Consider the following 19,134-nt stretch of genomic DNA (forward strand, 5'->3'; position numbering starts at 1 on the left):
CGAACCCCAGGGCGAGACCTGTGTTCCGACTCCCTCTGGAGCTAATGGTGTCCAGTAGCCTAAGAATCCAATCCATCCTGCACGCAGGTGAGTTGAAATTCTCTCCCCTAAGTCCCTCGATGCAGTGAGCCTGTTGCCAGCAGGACTCACTGAAAATAAAAAACCTAAAAAACTTTTTCTAAGCAGCTCTTTAAGAGAGCCACCTAGATTGCACCCTGCTCGGACGGGCACAAAAACCTAACTGAGGCTTGGAGGAGGGTCATAGGGGGAGGAGCCAGTACACACCACCTGATCCTAAAGCTTTACTTTTGTGCCCTGTCTCCTGCGGAGCCGCTATTCCCCATGGTCCTGACGGAGTCCCCAGCATCCACTTAGGACGTTAGAGAAATATTCTTATATATACACTGCTCAAAAAATAAAGGGAACACTTAAACAACACAATGTAACTCCAAGTCAATCACACTTCTGTGAAATCAAACTGTCCATTTGGGAAGCAACACTGATTGACAATCAATTTCACATGCTGTTGTGCAAATGGAATAGACAACAGGTGGAAATTAGAGGCAATTAGCAAGACACCACCAATAAAGGAGTTGTTCTGCAGGTGGTGACCACATATCAGCCAGAAAGCATAGGAGCTGAGAAGTGGTGTTTTGGTCACTTTTGAAAGCTGGCGGTGCTTTCACTCTAGTGGTAGCATGAGACGGAGTCTACAACCCACACAAGTGGCTCAGGTAGTGCAGCTCATCCAGGATGGCACATCAATGCGAGCTGTGGCAAGAAGGTTTGCTGTGTCTGTCAGCGTAGTGTCCAGAGCATGGAGGCGCTACCAGTAGACAGGCCAGTACATCAGGAGACGTGGAGGAGGCCGTAGGAGGGCAACAACCCAGCAGCAGGACCGCTACCTCCGCCTTTGTGCAAGGAGGAACAGGAGGAGCACTGCCAGAGCCCTGCAAAATGACCTCCAGCAAGCCACAAATGTGCATGTTTCTACTCAAACGATCAGAAACAGACTCCATGAGGGTGGTATGAGGGCCCGACATCCACAGGTGGGGGTTGTGCTTACAGCCCAACACCGTGCAGGACATTTGCCATTTGCCAGAGAACACTAAGATTGGCAAATTCGCCACTGGCGCCCTGTGCTCTTCACAGATGAAAGCAGGTTCTCACTGAGCACATGTGACAGACGTGACAGAGTCTGGAGACGCCAATAACGTTCAGCTGCCTGCAACATCCTCCAGCATAACCAGTTTGGCAGTGTGTCAGTAATGGTGTGGGGTGGCATTTCTTTGGGGGGCCGCACAGCCCATTAGGTACCGAGATGAGATCCTCAGACCCCTTGTGAGACCATATGCTGGTGCGGTTGGCCCTGGGTTGCAAGACAATGCTAAACCTCATGTGGCTGGAGTGTGTCAGCAGTTCCTGCAAGACGAAGGCATTGATGCTATGGACTGGCCCGCCCGTTCCCCAGACCTGAATCCAATTGAGCACATCTGGGACATCATGTCTCGCTCCATCCACCAACGCCACGTTGCACCAAAGACTGTCCAGGAGTTGGCGGATGCTTTAGTCCAGTTCTGGGAGGAGATCCCTCAGGAGACCATCCGCCACCTCATCAGGGGCATGCCCAGGCGTTGTAGGGAGGTCATACAGGCACGTGGAGGCCACACACACACACACACTACTGAGCCTCATTTTGACTTGTTTTAAGGACATTACATCAAAGTTGGATCAGCCTGTAGTGTGTTTTTCCACTTTAATTTTGAGTGTGACTCCAAATCCAGATCTGCATGGGTTAATAAATTTGATTTCCATTGATAATTTTTGTGTGATTTTGTTGTCAGCACATTCAACTATGTAAAGAACAAAGTATATATACACACACATATATACATACATACATACATACATACATACATACATACATACATACATACATACACTTGCCTCTGGTCTCTGTTCTGCACAACCAAGGGAAGAGAATGTAAAAGGCTAGTGTCACTTTAATGTGAATTTTTGAACGTGGTGTATCAATAATTATCTAGCAAATACTGGCTCCCTGGTTTAGTATGTTCCACTTCTGCAGTAATACGTAAAAACCTAACTAGTAAAGAAAAGGTTAAAGAGAAACAAAACCAAACTTGCAATATCTTAAGTAAATAAGTGTACTAGCTTTTAATAGTAGAATATTTTATCAGTAGAACATATACAACAAAATGAGATTTTAGTGAACAAGGGAAAAATGGATTGTTAACAAGCCACATTACTTGTATACAGGTCATCAGATTAGTTTTCTGTTAAGGAGTCCCAGTAGTCCGCATATTGTTTGTGAGGACAGCTTATAGCGAGGCAGGATGAATCATTACAAGATGAGAACAAATCCACAGATCGTAATAAAAGAACACACATTAAAGCTGCTCAATTAAAGACTCCCAAAGGCTAGACATACAGAACACTACTGTCCAATTTAAAAGTGAATACAAAAGAAAAGGAGAATAAGATTTTTTTTTTTTTTGTTACTTTTAGGAGACACATTGATAGTAGAAACAGCATCATGAAAATGTTCGACCATGTCTCAAGCAGCAGACTGGACATGGACAAAACCAGTCTAGTCTGCACAGGTAAATGCTATGAAACAATGTATGTTATAAAGCAGGACTCATCACCACTTTCATTAGGCATAAGCTACAGATGTAGCCACCTTTATCTTGACTGTTTCTCCGCCGAGACGGGCGTTTAGTCACGCTAGGGCGATAGCGGAGTTTAATCACAGGTAGGCGCGTTGAGGCGATCTAGATACTCATCATGCATTACACATCTCCACCACTGTGTGGCTAATGCTCCACTAATCCAGTACTTTAGATCGTACAGTATAGCGGCGGATTGATCTACAGCTCTGGCAATACTGTAGGCGTAACGGGAGGCGGTGGAAAAAGTATGGAGTACTGTATGTGTATGGAGACGCAACTACAGTAATTGTGTAAAAGGAAGAATGTACAGGACAATGTATAAACACCGTGCTTTTAAAATACATGAGCGTCTGGGAATGGAGGGCTACAGTAGCTAGCAGGAGGCGGTGGAAAATACCGTGCTTTACAAATGCGAGCGTACGAGTCCTCTAAGGCATAAACCAACACCAATGGGGTGGGGGCCGGGCGCTGTTTGCAGTACTTTCACACATGAAATTGGGAGTCTCTCATGAGGCGTCGTGGGCTAGGGGTGAAGGCTCCCACATCCCACGCTGGGGGTCCTGGGTTCGAGACGTGATGTGCCTTCTTTTTTTTTTTTTATTGTAATAATACACTGTATTATTTTATCTACATTGTAAGACAGTCAATGGAAAGGTGCACACAAGTTACATATAAATCAGAGTACATCTGCAGGAGCGATTCTTTACGCTAAATGCAACTAAACAGCGGGAATGAAATTAGGGTATTCTGACGCTACTAACTGAGCAAAACAGTACTGTAGATCTTCAGCGTTTGTGTATTGCACATGACCTGAATTCCCTCCCTGTGCAGGCTCCCAGGGGGGAAGGGCGATGGGGGTAGGGGGAGACTATGGGAAATACTGTACTGTGCCTTTGAAATGCAATTACATGAGCGTCCGAGTCCACTACGGCATACTGTAAACCAACACCAATGGGAAGGAAATGCCAACCATTTTTTTTGTGTGTTCCCGTGACATTCATTTAAAAAAAAAAATAAGATTTTACTTACCGATAAATCTATTTCTCGTAGTCCGTAGTGGATGCTGGGGACTCCGTCAGGACCATGGGGAATAGCGGCTCCGCAGGAGACAGGGCACAAAAAGTAAGCTTTTAGGATCACATGGTGTGTACTGGCTCCTCCCCCTATGACCCTCCTCCAAGCCTCAGTTAGGTACTGTGCCCGGACGAGCGTACACAATAAGGAAGGATCTTGAATCCCGGGTAAGACTCATACCAGCCACACCAATCACACCGTACAACCTGTGATTTGAACCCAGTTAACAGTATGATAACAACGAAGGAGCCTCTGAAAAGATGGCCCACAACAATAACAACCCGATTTTTGTAACAATAATTATGTACAAGTAATGCAGACAATCCGCACTTGGGATGGGCGCCCAGCATCCACTACGGACTACGAGAAATAGATTTATCGGTAAGTAAAATCTTATTTTCTCTAACGTCCTAGTGGATGCTGGGGACTCCGTCAGGACCATGGGGATTATACCAAAGCTCCCAAACGGGCGGGAGAGTGCGGATGACTCTGCAGCATCGAATGAGAGAAACTCCAGGTCCTCCTCAGCCAGGGTATCAAATTTGTAGAATTTTACAAACGTGTTCCCCCCTGACCACGTAGCTGCTCGGCAAAGTTGTAAAGCCGAGACCCCTCGGGCAGCCGCCCAAGATGAGCCCACCTTCCTTGTGGAATGGGCATTTACAGATTTTGGCTGTGGCATGCCTGCCACAGAATGTGCAAGCTGAATTGTACTACAAATCCAACGAGCAATAGTCTGCTTAGAAGCAGGAGCACCCAGCTTTTTGGGTGCATACAATATAAACAGCAAGTCAGACTTTCTGACTCCAGCCGTCCTGGAATTATATATATATATATATATTTTCAGGGCCCTGACAACGTCTAGCAACTTGGAGTCCTCCAAGTCCCTAGTAGCCGCAGGCACCACAATAGGTTGTTTCAGGTGAAACGCTGACACCACCTTAGGAAGAAACTGGGGACAAGTCCGCAGTTCTGCCCTGTCAGAATGGAAAATCAAATATGGGCTTTTGTAAGACAAAGCCGCCAATTCTGACAATCGCCTGGCCGAGGCCAGGGCCAACAGCATGGTCACTTTCCATGTGAATATTTCAAATCCACAGATTTGAGCGGTTCAAACCAATATGATTTGAGGAATCCCAACACTACGTTGAGATCCCACGGTGCCACTGGAGGCACAAAAGGGGCTGTATATGCAATACTCCCTTGACAAACGTCTGGACTTCAGGAACCGAAGCCAATTCTTTCTGGAAGAAAATCTACAGGGCCGAAACTTGAACCTTAATGGACCCCAATTTGAGGCTCATAGACACTCCTGTTTGCAGGAAGTGCAGAAATCGACCTAGTTGAAATTTCTTCGTGGGGCCTTCCTGGCCTCACCCACGCAACATATTTGCACCACATGTGGTGATAACGTTGTGCGGTCACCTCCTTCCTGGCTTTGACCAGGGTAGGTATGACCTCTTCCGAAATGCCTTTTCCCTTAGGATCCGGCGTTCAACCGCCATGCCGTCAAACGCAGCCGCGGTAAGTCTTGGAACAGACATGGTACTTGCTGAAGCAAGTCCCTTCTTAGCTCCCGAGGCCATTAGTCCTCTGTGAGCATCTCTTGAAGTTCCGGGTACCAAGTCCCTCTTGGCCAATCCGGAGCCACGAGTATAGTTCTTACTCCTCTACGTCTTATAATTCTCAATACCTTGGTTATGAGAAGCAGAGGAGGGAACACATACACTGACTGTTACACCCACGGTGTTACCAGGACGTCCACAGCTATCGCCTGAAGGTCTCGTGACCTGGCGCAATACCTGTCCCGTTTTTTGTTCGGGCGGGACGCCATCATGTCCACCTTTGGTCTTTCCCAACGGTTCACAATCATGCGGAAAACTTCCCGATGAAGTTCCCACTCTCCCGGGTGGAGGTCGTGCCTGCTGAGGAAGTCTGCTTCCCAGTCGTCCACTCCCGGAATGAACACTGCTGACAGTGCTATCACATGATTTTCCGCCCAGCGAAAAATCCTTGCAGTTTTGCCACTGCCCTCCTGCTTCTTGTGCCGCCCTTTCTGTTTACGTGGGCGACTGCCGTGATGTTATCCCACTGGATCAATACCGGCTGACCTTGAAGCAGAGGTCTTGCTAAGCTTAGAGCATTATAAATTTGCTCTTAGCTCCAGTATATTTATGTGGAGAGAATTCTCCAGACTTGATCACACTCCCTGGAAATTTTTTCCCTGTGTGACTGCTCCCCAGCCTCTCAGGCTGGCCTCCGTAGTCACCAGCATCCAATCCTGAATGCCGAATCTGCGGCCCTCTAGAAGATGAGCACTCTGTAATCACCACAGGAGAGACACCCTTGTCCTTGGATATAGGGTTATCCGCTGATGCATCTGAAGATGCGATCCGGACCATTTGTCCAGCAGATCCCAGTGAAGAGTTCTTGCGTGAAATCTGCCGAATGGAATCGCTTCGTAATAAGCCACCATTTTTACCAGGACTCTTGTGCAATGATGCACTGACACTTTTCCTGGTTTTAGGAGGATCCCGATTAGCTCGGATAACTCCCTGGCTTTCTCCTCTGGGAGAAACACCTTTTTCTGGACTGTGTCCAGAATCATCCCTAGGACCAGCAGACGTGTCGTCGGAACAACTGCGGTTTTGGAATATTTAGAATCCACCCGTGCTGTCGTAGAACTACTTGAGATAGTGCTACTCCGACCTCCAACTGTTCTCTGGACCTTGTTCTTACCAGGAGGTCGTCCATTTTCTTTGAAGACGAATCCTCATTTCGGTCATTACCTTGGTAAGGACCCGGGGTGCCTTGGAGAATCCAACGGCATCGTCTGAAACTGATAGTGACAGTTCTGTACCACGAACCTGAAGGTACCCTTGGTGAGAAAGGCAAATTTTGGGACATGGAGGTAAGCATCCCTGATGTCCCGGGACACCATATAGTCCCCTTCTTCCCGGTTCGCTATCACTGCTCTGAGTGACTGCATCTGGATTTGAACCTTTGTAAGTGTTCAAATATTTCAGATTTAGAATAGGTCTCACCTAGCCTTCTGGCTTCAGTACCACCATATAGTGTGGAATAATACCCCTTTCCTTGTTGTAGGAGGGGTAATTTTATTATCACCTGCTGGGAATACAGCTTGTGAATTGTTTTCAATACTGCCTCCCTGTCGGAGGGAGACATTGGTACAGCAGACTACAGGAACCTGCGAGGGGGAAACGTCTCGACATTCCAATCTGTACCCCTTGGATACTACTTGTAGGATCCAGGGGTCCTGTACGGTCCCAGCGTCCTGCTGAGAACTTGGTAGAAGCGGTGGAGGGCTTCTGTTCCTGGGAATGGGCTGCCTGCTGCAGTCTTCTTCCCTTTCCTCTATCCCTGGGCAGATATGACTCTTATAGGGACGAAAGGACTGAGGCTGAAAAGACGGTGTCTTTTTCTGCAGAGATGTGACTTAGGGTAAAAAACGGTGGTTTTTCCAGCAGTTGCCGTGGCCACCAGGTCCCATGGACCGAGCCCAAATAATTCCTCCCCTTTATACGGCAATACATCTTTGTGCCGTTTGGAATCTGCATCACCTGACCACTGTCGTGTCCATAAACATCTTCTTGCAGATATGGGCATCGCATTTACTCTTGATGCCAGAGTGCAAATATCCCTCTGCGCATCTCGCATATATAGAAATGCATCCTTTAAATGCTCTATAGTCAATAAAATACTGTCCCTGTCAAGGGTATCAATATTTTTAGTCAGGGAATCCGACCAAGCCACCTCAGCTCTGCACATCCAGGCTGAGGCGATCGCTGGTCGCAGTATAACACCAGCATGTGTGTGTATACTTTTTAGGATATTTTCCAGCCTCCTATCAGCTGGCTCCTTAAGTATGGCCCTATCTGTAGATGGTACCGCCACTTGTTCTGATAAGCATGTGAGCGCCTTATCCACCCTAAGGGGTGTTTCCCAACGCGCCCTAACTTCTGGCGGGAAAGGGTATACCGCCAATAATTTTCTATCGGGGGAAACCCACGCATCATCACACACTTCATTTAATTTATCTGATTCAGGAAAAACTACAGGTAGTTTTTTCACATCCCACATAATACCCTTTTTTGTGGTACTTGTAGTATCAGAAATATGTAACACCTCCTTCATTGCCCTTAACGTGTGGCCCGAAAGGAAAATACGTTTGCTTCTTCACCGTCGACACTGAAATCAGTGTCCGTGTCTGGGTCTGTGTCGACCGACTGAGGTAAATGGGCGTTTTACAGCCCCTGACGGTGTTTGAGACGCCTGGACAGGTACTAATTTGTTCGCCGGCCGTCTCATGTCGTCAACCGGCTTGCAGCGTGTTGACATTATCACGTAATTCCATAAATAAGCCATCCATTCCGGTGTCGACTCCCTAGAGAGTGACATCACCATTACAGGCAATTTGCTCCGCCTCCTCACCAACATTTACCTCATACATGTCGACACACACGTACCGACATACAGCACACACATAGGGAATGCTCTGATAGAGGACAGGACCCACTAGCCCTTTGGGGAGACAGAGGGAGAGTTTGCCAGCACACACCAAAACGCTATAATTATACAGGGACAACCTTTATATAAGTGTTCCTCCCTTATAGCATTTTAATATATATTCATATCGCCAAATCAGTGCCCCCCCTCTCTGTTTTAACCCTGTTTCTGTAGTGCAGTACAGGGGAGAGCATGGGAGCCTTCCCACCAGCATTTCTGTGAGGGAAAATGGCGCGGTGTGCTGAGGAGAATAGGCCCCGCCCCCTTTTCGGCGGGCTTCTTCTCCGGAGTCTGTGATATCTGGCAGGGGTTAAATACATCCATATAGCCTCAAGGGCTATATGTGATGTATTTTTCGCCATACAGGTATTATACATTGCTGCCCAGGGCGCCCCCCCCGCGCCCTGCACCCTCCGTGACCGCTGTGTGAAGTGTGCTGACAACAATGGCGCACAGCTGCAGTGCTGTGCGCTACCTGATGAAGACTGAAAGCCTTCTGCCGCCTGGTTCCGGACCTCTTCAATCTTCAGCATCTGCAAGGGGGGTCGGCGGCGCGGCTCCGGGACGAACCCCAGGGCGAGACCTGTGTTCCGACTCCCTCTGGAGCTAATGGTGTCCAGTAGCCTAAGAAGCCAATCCATCCTGCACGCAGGTGAGTTCACTTCTCTCCCCTAAGTCCCTCGATGCAGTGAGCCTGTTGCCAGCAGGACTCACTGAAAATAAAGAACCTAAAAACTTTTTCTAAGCAACTCTTTAAGAGAGCCACCTAGATTGCACCCTGCTCGGACGGGCACAAAAACCTAACTGAGGCTTGGAGGAGGGTCATAGGGGGAGGAGCCAGTACACACCATGTGATCCTAAAAGCTTACTTTTTGTGCCCTGTCTCCTGCGGAGCCGCTATTCCCCATGGTCCTGACGGAGTCCCCAGCATCCACTAGGACGTTAGAGAAAATTTTCTCTCTCTAATACATCCAATGGAAGGATGCACACAGGTTTCACATAAATCAAAGTACATCTGCAGGAGCGATTCTTTACGCTAAATGCAACTGCACAACGGCAATGAGTAGAAATGAGTGTATTCTGACGCTACTAAGTGAGCAAAACAGTACTATACAGTAGATATTCGGCGTTTGTGTATTGCACATGACCTGAATTCCCTCCCTGTCTACTGCATGATCTGTGCAGGCTCCCAGGGGGGGAAGGGCAATAGGCTAGCAGGAGGCGGTGGAAAATACCGTGCTTTACAAATGCGAGCGTCCGAGTCCTCTAAGGCATAAACCAACACCAATGGGGTGGGGGCCGGGCACTGTTTGCAGTACTTTCACACATGAAATTGGGAGTCTCTCATGAGGCGTCGTGGGCTAGGGGTGAAGGCTCCCACCTCCCACGCTGGGGGTCCAGGGTTCGAGACGTGATGTGCCTTCTTTTTTTTTTTTTTATTGTAATAATACACTGTATTATTTTATCTACATTGTAAGACAGTCAATGGAAAGGTGCACACAAGTTACATATAAATCAGAGTACATCTGCAGGAGCGATTCTTTACGCTAAATGCAACTAAACAGCGGGAATGAGTAGAAATGAGTGTATTCTGACGCTACTGTGAGCAAAACAGTACTATACAGTAGATATTCGGCGTTTGTGTATTGCACATGACCTGAATTCCCTCCCTGTCTACTGCATGATCTGTGCAGGCTCCCAGGGGGGAAGGGCAATAGGCTAGCAGGAGGCTACTGGGGACTCAGACTCATACAGTACTTGCATTTCAAAAGCACAGTATTTTCCACCGCCTCCCGCTTGCCCATCGCCCTTCCCCCCTGGGATCCTGCACAGGTCATGCAGTAGACAGGGAGGGAGTTATTCACGTAAACTAGGGCAAAGCTGCAGGAGCAGTTGTACTGTTTAGGGTCTATGCACCATATGGTATACATACAATTCTATAGCAGGGCAGACTCAATTGAAATGGCTACCGCCTGTGTCTCCTCGCCCAATGGAGGCCCTCGGCAATGGAGCAAGTAACAGCACAGATTTGGTAGGTCACGGGGCAATGCTGAAGGAGCATCAGAATCCCCTAGCTAAAATACACAGGGGTGATAGGGATAAGTGAGGTCTTTGCGCATAACGATACACCGCAAAGTTCCCCATGGTTTTGATTATGCCTTTTCTCTGAACACGGTATTTTCCACTGCCTCACCCTACCCCCATCCCACTTTCCCCTTCCCCCCCTGGGAGCCTGCAAAGTACATGCAGTAGACAGGGAGGGAGTTCCGATCAGGTTACAAGACATGTGCAACAGTATACTACTGTATGTAGGAAAATCCACCGCCCACTCTGATTTATGTGAAACCTGTGTGCACCCTTCCATTGAATGTATAACAAAGAAAAATAATAATAATAAAGTGAATGTTACAGGAACACATTAAAAAAAGGTTGGCACTTCCTTCCCATTGGTGTTGGTTTATGCCTTAGGGGACTCGGACGTTAATACTTGTATTTCAAAAGCACAGTGTTTTCCACCGCCTCTCCCTACCCCCATCGCCCTTCCCCCCTGGGAGCCTGCACAGGTCATGCAGTGGACAGGGAGGGAGTTCAGATCAGGTACAATACACAAATGCTGACGATCTACAGTACTGTGTTGCTCAGTTAGTTGCGTTGGAATACACTAATTTATACTCATTACCGCTGTGTATTTGTATATAGCGGAATGAATCGCTGCTGCAGATTTACTTTGATTTATGTGAAACCTGTGTGCACCCTTTCATTGAATGTACAACAAAGAAAAAAAATAATAAAGTGAATGTCACGGGAACATAGAAAAAAAAAGGTTGGCACTTTGTGACTCTCAGCATGGGAGGTGGGAACCTTCATCACTAGGTTGGTATGGAAGGGGAGACAATTAGCTACCGGAGGGTACCAACCCCAAGTTTCTGTGACCCCCACAAGGCTCATGGCAAGCGTCGGAACCTATGGTGGGTCTGAATTAACGGTCCCATTATAGTCTATGGGAAAGTGGGTCCACTTTGCGTACTGATATCTCTGGTTCTGGGTGTCCCAGAGACTCACGACTGGTACCATACAAAAGAGGAGACTCTTGGCTTTCGGGGCAGACCAACCACTAGTTTTTGTGACACTGGAAAAGGAAACGGGAAGCAACCGTGTTTCGGGTCCCCTCCAGTTGTCCGCCTAGCTTGCACAGGATACAGGGTTTCTGGCTAGATAGGAAATACTGTACAGAAATGCTAAGCATGGTAATTTGACATCCAGGAACATAGGGAGGAGTTTTTATCTCACTCCATTATACTTAGAAAAATTACACTTGCCACTGTACGTTACAAGCTGTTTGTGCTAATTAGTACACTAGTAGAACATACTGTACAGAGATACTAAGGACAGTGATTTGGCATCCACGAACTTAGGGAGGAGCTTTTATCTCTCTCCATTGTAATCTTTCTAAGTATAATGGAGAGAGATAAAAGCTCCTCCCTAAATTCCTGGGTGCCAAATAACCGTCTTTAGTATCTCTGTATAGTATTTTCAATTAGGGTACTAATTAGCACGGACAGCTTGTAAAGTACAGCGGAAAGTTTAATCTTTCTATGTAAAATGGAGAGAGATAAAAGCTCCTCTGGAAGTTCCCAGATGCCAAATCACCATTCTTAGTATCTCTGTACAGTATGTTCTACTAGTATACTAATTAGCACGAACAGCTTTTAACTGGATGCCAAATCACCATACTTCGTATCTCTGTACAGTATGTTCTATTAGGGTACTAATTAGCACGAACAGCTTGTAACGTACAGCGGCAAGTTTGATCTTTCTATGTATAATGGAGAGAGATAAAAGCTCCTCAATAAGTTCCTGGATACAAAATCACCATACTTAGTATCTCTGTACAGTATGTTCTATTAGGGTACCAATTAGCTGTTTGTGCTAATTAGTACCCTAATAGAAAATACTATGCAGAGATACTAAGGATGGTGATTTGGCAACCAGGAACTTAGGGAGGAGCTTTTATCTCTCTATATTATACATAGTAAGATTAAAATTGCCACTGTACGTTACAAGCTGTTCGTGCTAATTAGTACCCTAATAGAAAATACTATGCAAAGATACTAAGGATGGTGATTTGGCAACCAGGAACTTAGGGAAGAGCTTTTATCTCTCTATATTATACATAGAAAGATTAAAATTGCCACTGTACGTTACAAGCTGTTCGTGCTAATTAGTACACTAGTAGAACATACTGTACAGAGATACTAAGTACAGTGATTTGGCATCCACGAATTTAGGGAGGAGCTTTAATCTCTCCATTGTAATCTATCTAAGTATAATGGAGAGAGATAAAAGATCCTCCCTAAATTCCTGGATGCCAAATTGCTGTCCAGAGTATCGCTGTACTCTATGTTCTACTAGTGTACTAAATAGCACGAACAGCTTGTAACGTACAGTGGCAAGATTAATCTTTCTATGTATAATGGAGAGAGATAAAAGCTCCTCAGTAAGTTCCTGGATGCCACATCACTATACTTAGTATCTCTGTACAGTATTATCTATTAGGGTACTAATTAGCTGTTCGTGCTAATTAGTACCCTAATAGAAAATACTATACAGAGATACTAAGGACGGTAATTTGGCAACCAGGAACCTAGGGAGGAGCTTTTATCTCTCTATATTATACATAGAAAGATTAAACTTGCCACTGTACGTTACAAGCTGTTCGTGCTAATTAGTACACTAGTAGAACATACTGTACAGAGATACTAAGTACAGTGATTTGGCATCCACGAACTTAGGGAGGAGCTTTATTCTCTATCCATTGTAATCTTTCTAAGCATAATAGAGAGAGATAAAAGCTCCTCCCTAAGGTTCCTGGATGCCAAATCACTGTATGTAGTATCTCTGTACAGTATGTTCTACTAGTGTACTAATTAGCACGAACAGCTTGTAACGTACAGTGGCAAGATTAATCTTTCTATGTATAATGGAGAGAGATAAAAGCTCCTCAGTAAATTCCTGGATGCCACATCACTATACTTAGTATCTCTGTACAGTATTTTCTATTAGGGTACTAATTAGCTGTTTGTGCTAATTAGTACCCTAATAGAAAATACTATACAGAGAGACTAAGGATGGTGATTTGGCAACCAGGAACTGAGGGAGGAGCTTTTATCTCTCTACATTATACATAGAAAGATCAAAACTGCCACTGTACGTTACAAGCTGCTCGAGCTAATTAGTACACTAGTAGAACATACTGTATAGATATACTACAGACAGTGATTTGGCATCCAGGAACCATAGGGAGGAGCTTTTATCTCTCTCCGCTGTAATCTTTCTAAGTATATTGGAGAGAGATAAAAGCTCCTCCCTAAGTGCCTGGAAGCCAAATCACTGTCTGTAGTATCTCTGTACAGTATGTTCTATTAGGGTACTAATAGCACGAACAGCTTGTAACATACAGCGGCAAGTTTAATCTTTCTATGTATAATGGAGAGAGATAAAAGCTCCTCAGTAAGTTCCTGGATACCAAATCACCGTCCTTAGTATCTCTGTACAGTATGTTCTATTAGGGTACTAATTAGCACGAACAGCTAATTAGTACCCTAACAGAAAATACTGTACAGAGATACTAAGTACAGTGATGTGGCATCCAGGAACTTACTGGGGAGCTTTTATCTCTCTCCATTATACATAGAAATATTAAACTTGCCACTGTATGTTACAAGCTGTTCGTGCTAATTAGTACACTAGTAGAACATAGAGTACAGCGATACTCTGGATGGCAATTTGGCATCCAGGAATTTAGGGAGGAGCTTTTATCTCTCTCCATTATGCTTAGAAAGATTACAATGGAGAGAGATTAAAGCTCCTCCCTAAGTTTGTGGATGCCAAATCACTGTACTTAGTATCTCTGTACAGTATGTTCTACTATTGTACTAATTAGCACGAACAGCTTGTAACGTACAGTGGCAAGTGTAATTTTTCTAAGTATAATGGAGAGAGATAAACTCCTCCCTATGTTCCTGGATGTCAAATTACCATGCTTAGCATTTCTGTACAGTATTTCCTAGCTAGCCAGAAACCCTGCATCCTGTGCAAGCTAGGCGGACAACTGGAGGGGACCCGATATACGGTTGCTTACTGTTTCCCTTTCCAGTGTCACATAAACTAGTTGTTGGTCTGCCCTGAAAGCCAAGAGTCTCCTCTTTTAAATGGTACCAGTCCCGAGTCTCTGGGACACCCAGAACCAGAGATATCAGTACGCAAAGTGGACTCATTTTCCCATAGACTATAATGGGCCCGTTAATTCAGACCCACCATGGGTTCCGACGCTTGCCATGAACCTTGTGGGGGTCACAGAAACTTGGAGTTGGTACCCTCTGGTAGCTAATTGTCTCCTCTTCCATACCAACCTAGCGATGAAGGCTCTTACGTCCCACACTGAGAGTCCCAGCTTTGAGTCCCAAAGTGCCAACCTTTTTTTTTTTATATGTTCCCGTGACATTCACTTTATTATTGTTTTTCTTTGTTATACATTCAATGAAAGGGTGCACACAGGTTTCACATAAATCTAAGTAAATCTGCAGCAGCGATTCATTCCGCTATATACAAATACACAGCGGTAATGAGTATAAACTAGTGTATTCCGACGCAACTAACTGAGCAACACAGTACTGTAGACTGTCGGCATTTGTGTATTGTACCTGACCTGAACTCCCTCCCTGTCCACTGCATGACCTGTGCAGGCTCCCAGGGGGGAAGGGCAATGGGGGTAGGGAGAGGCAGTGGAAAATACGTGCTTTTCAAATACAAGTATTTGCGTCCGAGTCCCCTAAGGCATAAACCAACACCAATGGGAAGGAAGTGCCAACCTTTTTTTAATGTGTTCCTGTAACATTCACTTTATTATTATTTTTTTTCTTTGTTATACATTCAATGGAAGGGTGCACACAGGTTTCACATAAATCAGAGTGGGCGGGGGATTTTCCTACATACAGTAGTATACTGTTGCACGTCTTGTAACCTGATCGGAACTCCCTCCCTGTCTACTGCATGTACATTGCAGGCTCCCAGGGGGGAAGGGGAAAGTGGGATGGGTGTATGGCGAGGCAGTCGAAAATACTGTGTTCAAAGAAAAGGCATAATTAAAACCATGGGGAACTTTGCAGTGTATCGTTATGTGCATATACCTCGCTTAGTCCTATCGCCCCTGTGTATTTTAGCTAGGGGATTGTGACGCTCCTTCATCATTGCCCCATAGCCTGCACAATCTGGACTGTTACTTGCTCCGTAGCCTAGGGCCTCCGTGGAGCAAGGAGTCATAGGTGGTAGCCATTTCAATTGAGTCTGCCCTGCTACAGAATTGTATGTGTACTGTACGGTGCATAGAACCTTAACAGAACCGCTCCTGCAGCTTTGCCCTGGTTTATGTGAATAAAAAAATAATAAAGTGTCTGGAAAAAACTAACATGCATTCGTACTTTAGAAATCTAACTCGGGACTCTGAGTATAGGAAGCGGAACACTTCACCACTTCGCCGCAGACAGATGAATAAATCCATTGGTTTTGATTATGCTGTAATGGCTATGGGATTAGGAAGCTAACATACTGTACAAAATTCCTAATCTCAAGAGGCAATAGTGAACTTCTAACACGTCCATTTGCGACAGTGTAAACAACTGGTTTTATGTGGTTTTGTCTGCGGGACTTGGACGCTCACATATTCATAAAGTACTGTAGATGGATCATATACTGTATGCTGTACTATTTGCGTCTGTACCGTATATACTGTATTAAATAATGCAGCATAATGAGTATTTACTGTATTAAATAATGTAGCGTAATGAGTATTTACTGTATGCAGCGTAATGAGATGCTTAGTAAAGTAGTCCTTATTATATATTTCAGTATTGTATTTTACGGGAGACCACACGCATGCGCAGTGGTGATTGTAAAAGGCGACATCTGGTGGATGATTGCAGGTATTACACGTAAAGGTAACGCCAAACGCTCTGTCTGCCTCCGTGCGATTAGGTACGCCTCTCTGTGACTAGGCGCGCCTCCCTACGCTGCGTATGCTCGATCGGGACAAACGCCTCAGCCAGTCAAGATAAAGGTGGCTACATCTGTACATGGTCAAGTCACATTATTATGACCACAAGCCAATAACCAGAGTAACCACTTCGGAGCCCCATATGCAGTAGGGTTCACCGAACTGTCGTTTTAGACACAAATCTGGCAGCCCCCAGGTTCATTTTGATGGTGAGCTGCTCCCATTGTAGCTTGTTGGTCGGTGCACCTTCGTAGCAGACGTTCCCCTCTCACATCAATGGCATGTTTCGCTCCGCAGTTTCCACGTCAGTTATTGGTAATGGTGCCATTTGTCCACTCACGATACACATTCACCACAGCAGCACGCAACAGTTCAGAAATTGTGAGGTTTCAGAAATACGGAGATCAAAACCAATAATCATCCCTGTTGACATCTCTGATAAATCGCCCCTTTCACCCATGACAGCAATGAGTGATGTGTGTGCAGATGGCCTACCGCACAAACTTACTTCATGGGCTACGCGCTGCCAATGTCAAATGTAGGAGATGGTCATATTAATGTGACTCCACTGTGAAATTAGATCTTGCTTTCAACTGTGCATGTATGTACCTAACAAAAATACTAAAAAAAATGTACCTGGTGTTTGATTTAAAAACATTAAAATGAAAGGCAGCACATACTTCACTAGAGATCTGTGAAATCTGATTTCATCTTGCAGCGCTCACGGTTCTCCATTATAGTTTTGATGCCTGATCTGAGCCTCAAACTCCCAGTGAACCAGTCAGTAGTGAAGGCACGAATCCCTCTTGTGAGTTCAGCAAATCGTGATTCTTGTTCAATTTCAATGCTGTTTTCTGAGGTTTATTAGCCGCACCCAAGGTGCTTCCTCTGTGTAACCCTTAACCCAGCAATTACATGCATGTCGGATCCACTTACTTTTCCTAATCATCATCATAATTATTATTCTTTCCTCTCTTCTCAAATTCTCACAGTGCAGCTGTGACAAGCATGCCGGGTTCTCTCCAGGATCACGAGATCTTCTTTCCATCCAAGTGTCTGATTAGTCAGTGCTGCTCTCTCATTTTCACAAAACAAGGAGCCCTTGAACTAGGTCTTTCTGCAAAGAACACACAGGGTGCCTGGTCTTGCATATGCCTTTCACACAAGGCATTTAACATGAGATTTTTGCAGCAAAAAGGTACTTGTCATACAGGCAAAAGAGTGGGGACACAAAGAACCCAATACCTGAGGGGGCAAACATAACTTCATTGCCAGATAAACACACTGCATGCTTAAACTGCAGAATGTGTGCAGATATTTGTATACATTCATAAAGTCCTAGCAGTATTATGCTGTGGGTCACACAACATGAAAGCTGGAAGAAAATACAAACATTACAAAACACTTAAGCAAAGCAGGAAAAGAACAGCGCTAAAAGAGTAATTCTACCCATTATTCTACTGCACATAATCGAATTACTCATTATCAGAAAAATAACCTAGAACATGGAAACACTACCTCTGATCATGGCCAAATTTCCTTGTAAACAGGAAAAAAAAAACTGAAAGCAGAAACACCGGCGCAAGCACATCCATTAGCAAACAAACAATCCCGCCTATTGGACTTGTAATATTCTGGCCCATTCCCCTTTGAGAAAACCTCAACTCATTGATCCTTCTGGGTTTTCTTACTTAAATTGCTATTTGTGTCTCCTGCCACAACATTTCACTTTAGTTAAGGTCAGGATTTTGACTGCTATACAGAAAAGCAAACTGTATTCTGTTCAGCAATTTGGCCTTGATTTACTTATGAGGTAAGGATCGTCCACCTGCTATCCAATATTTCCTTTGCTGTCTCAAAACATGATACACATATTGGTAGAGCAGATTAAAGCTAGAGATCAAGCAGGTCTTCGGAGCTTCAGTGTATTGGAGGTAAAGGAAAGTTTTGATATTTTATGGTTTGACCTGTAATCTGTATAAGTGGGTTCGGTTGATTAATTCTAGCCATCAAGTAAATTATTTCAAACACAAAAAAACCTGCAAAGTCTCTTACAGTTAAATTTGAACTCTAATTACAATTGTACACTCTTACCCCTCAGCAAAGTTGCTGTCCTCTCTCCAGTTAGTGATGCGGCAGATGAAAAGTGTGCTGGTGAAATCTTGAGGTCTGGTCAGAAAATCTGCAGGGCAGTCAACAAGTGGAACGTGTATTCGTGGTAGTCTATGGTCCACAGGTGAAAAGAAAGCATACTTCTTAGCAAGGTCCCCACTCTTGTCGGCCATTGGTTTAATAAAGCCTGTGGCAGCTCTTGAATGTTTTTTCTCCAATATATAAACAACCTAGTATTGAAAGAACAATTTGCTATCATTTTGGTATAAAAACTAGAGTTTAAAACATAAGCACATTAATATACTACAAGGTGTCCATTTACACTGCCTCTCAAACACCCCTAACAATCAATGATGCTCCTTTAACTGCTAGTTTATGGCTACCCATATTCTCTACCTCGCAAGAGCTACAAGATACGCTATATTACCAGTGCTATTAGCCATGCCTCACACATACACAGCCCATACCTAAATACATTCATGCTGCTAAAAACATCCAAAAGAGCAATAACTGGGTCGCATTCGCTAGTACTAAAAACCAAAGTAGTACACAATGTATGACATTTAACATTATAAAATGCATTTGGTCTATGCCATGTGACCTTGAATATTTTTACCCCCCCCCCCCCACTCTGACCCTCGTAGGGTGGCAGCTACGGCTAAACCCCCCCCCCCCCCA

General features: G+C 44.9%; 1 protein-coding gene across 2 annotated transcripts in view; it reads right to left on the bottom strand.

The window, feature by feature from the left end:
* The window catches only part of DIS3L2 (DIS3 like 3'-5' exoribonuclease 2), an 838,626-nt gene that overhangs the window by 416,314 nt on the left and 403,178 nt on the right, over positions 1–19,134 (bottom strand). For both annotated transcript variants that reach the window (XM_063916542.1, XM_063916543.1), the window contains exon 9: positions 18,439–18,686. In XM_063916542.1, the coding sequence (XP_063772612.1) occupies positions 18,439–18,686 (248 nt within the window). The remainder of the gene's footprint in view (positions 1–18,438; positions 18,687–19,134) is intronic.

This window comes from Pseudophryne corroboree, chromosome 4 (genome assembly GCF_028390025.1).
Source record: "Pseudophryne corroboree isolate aPseCor3 chromosome 4, aPseCor3.hap2, whole genome shotgun sequence".
Lineage (NCBI taxonomy): Eukaryota > Metazoa > Chordata > Amphibia > Anura > Myobatrachidae > Pseudophryne > Pseudophryne corroboree.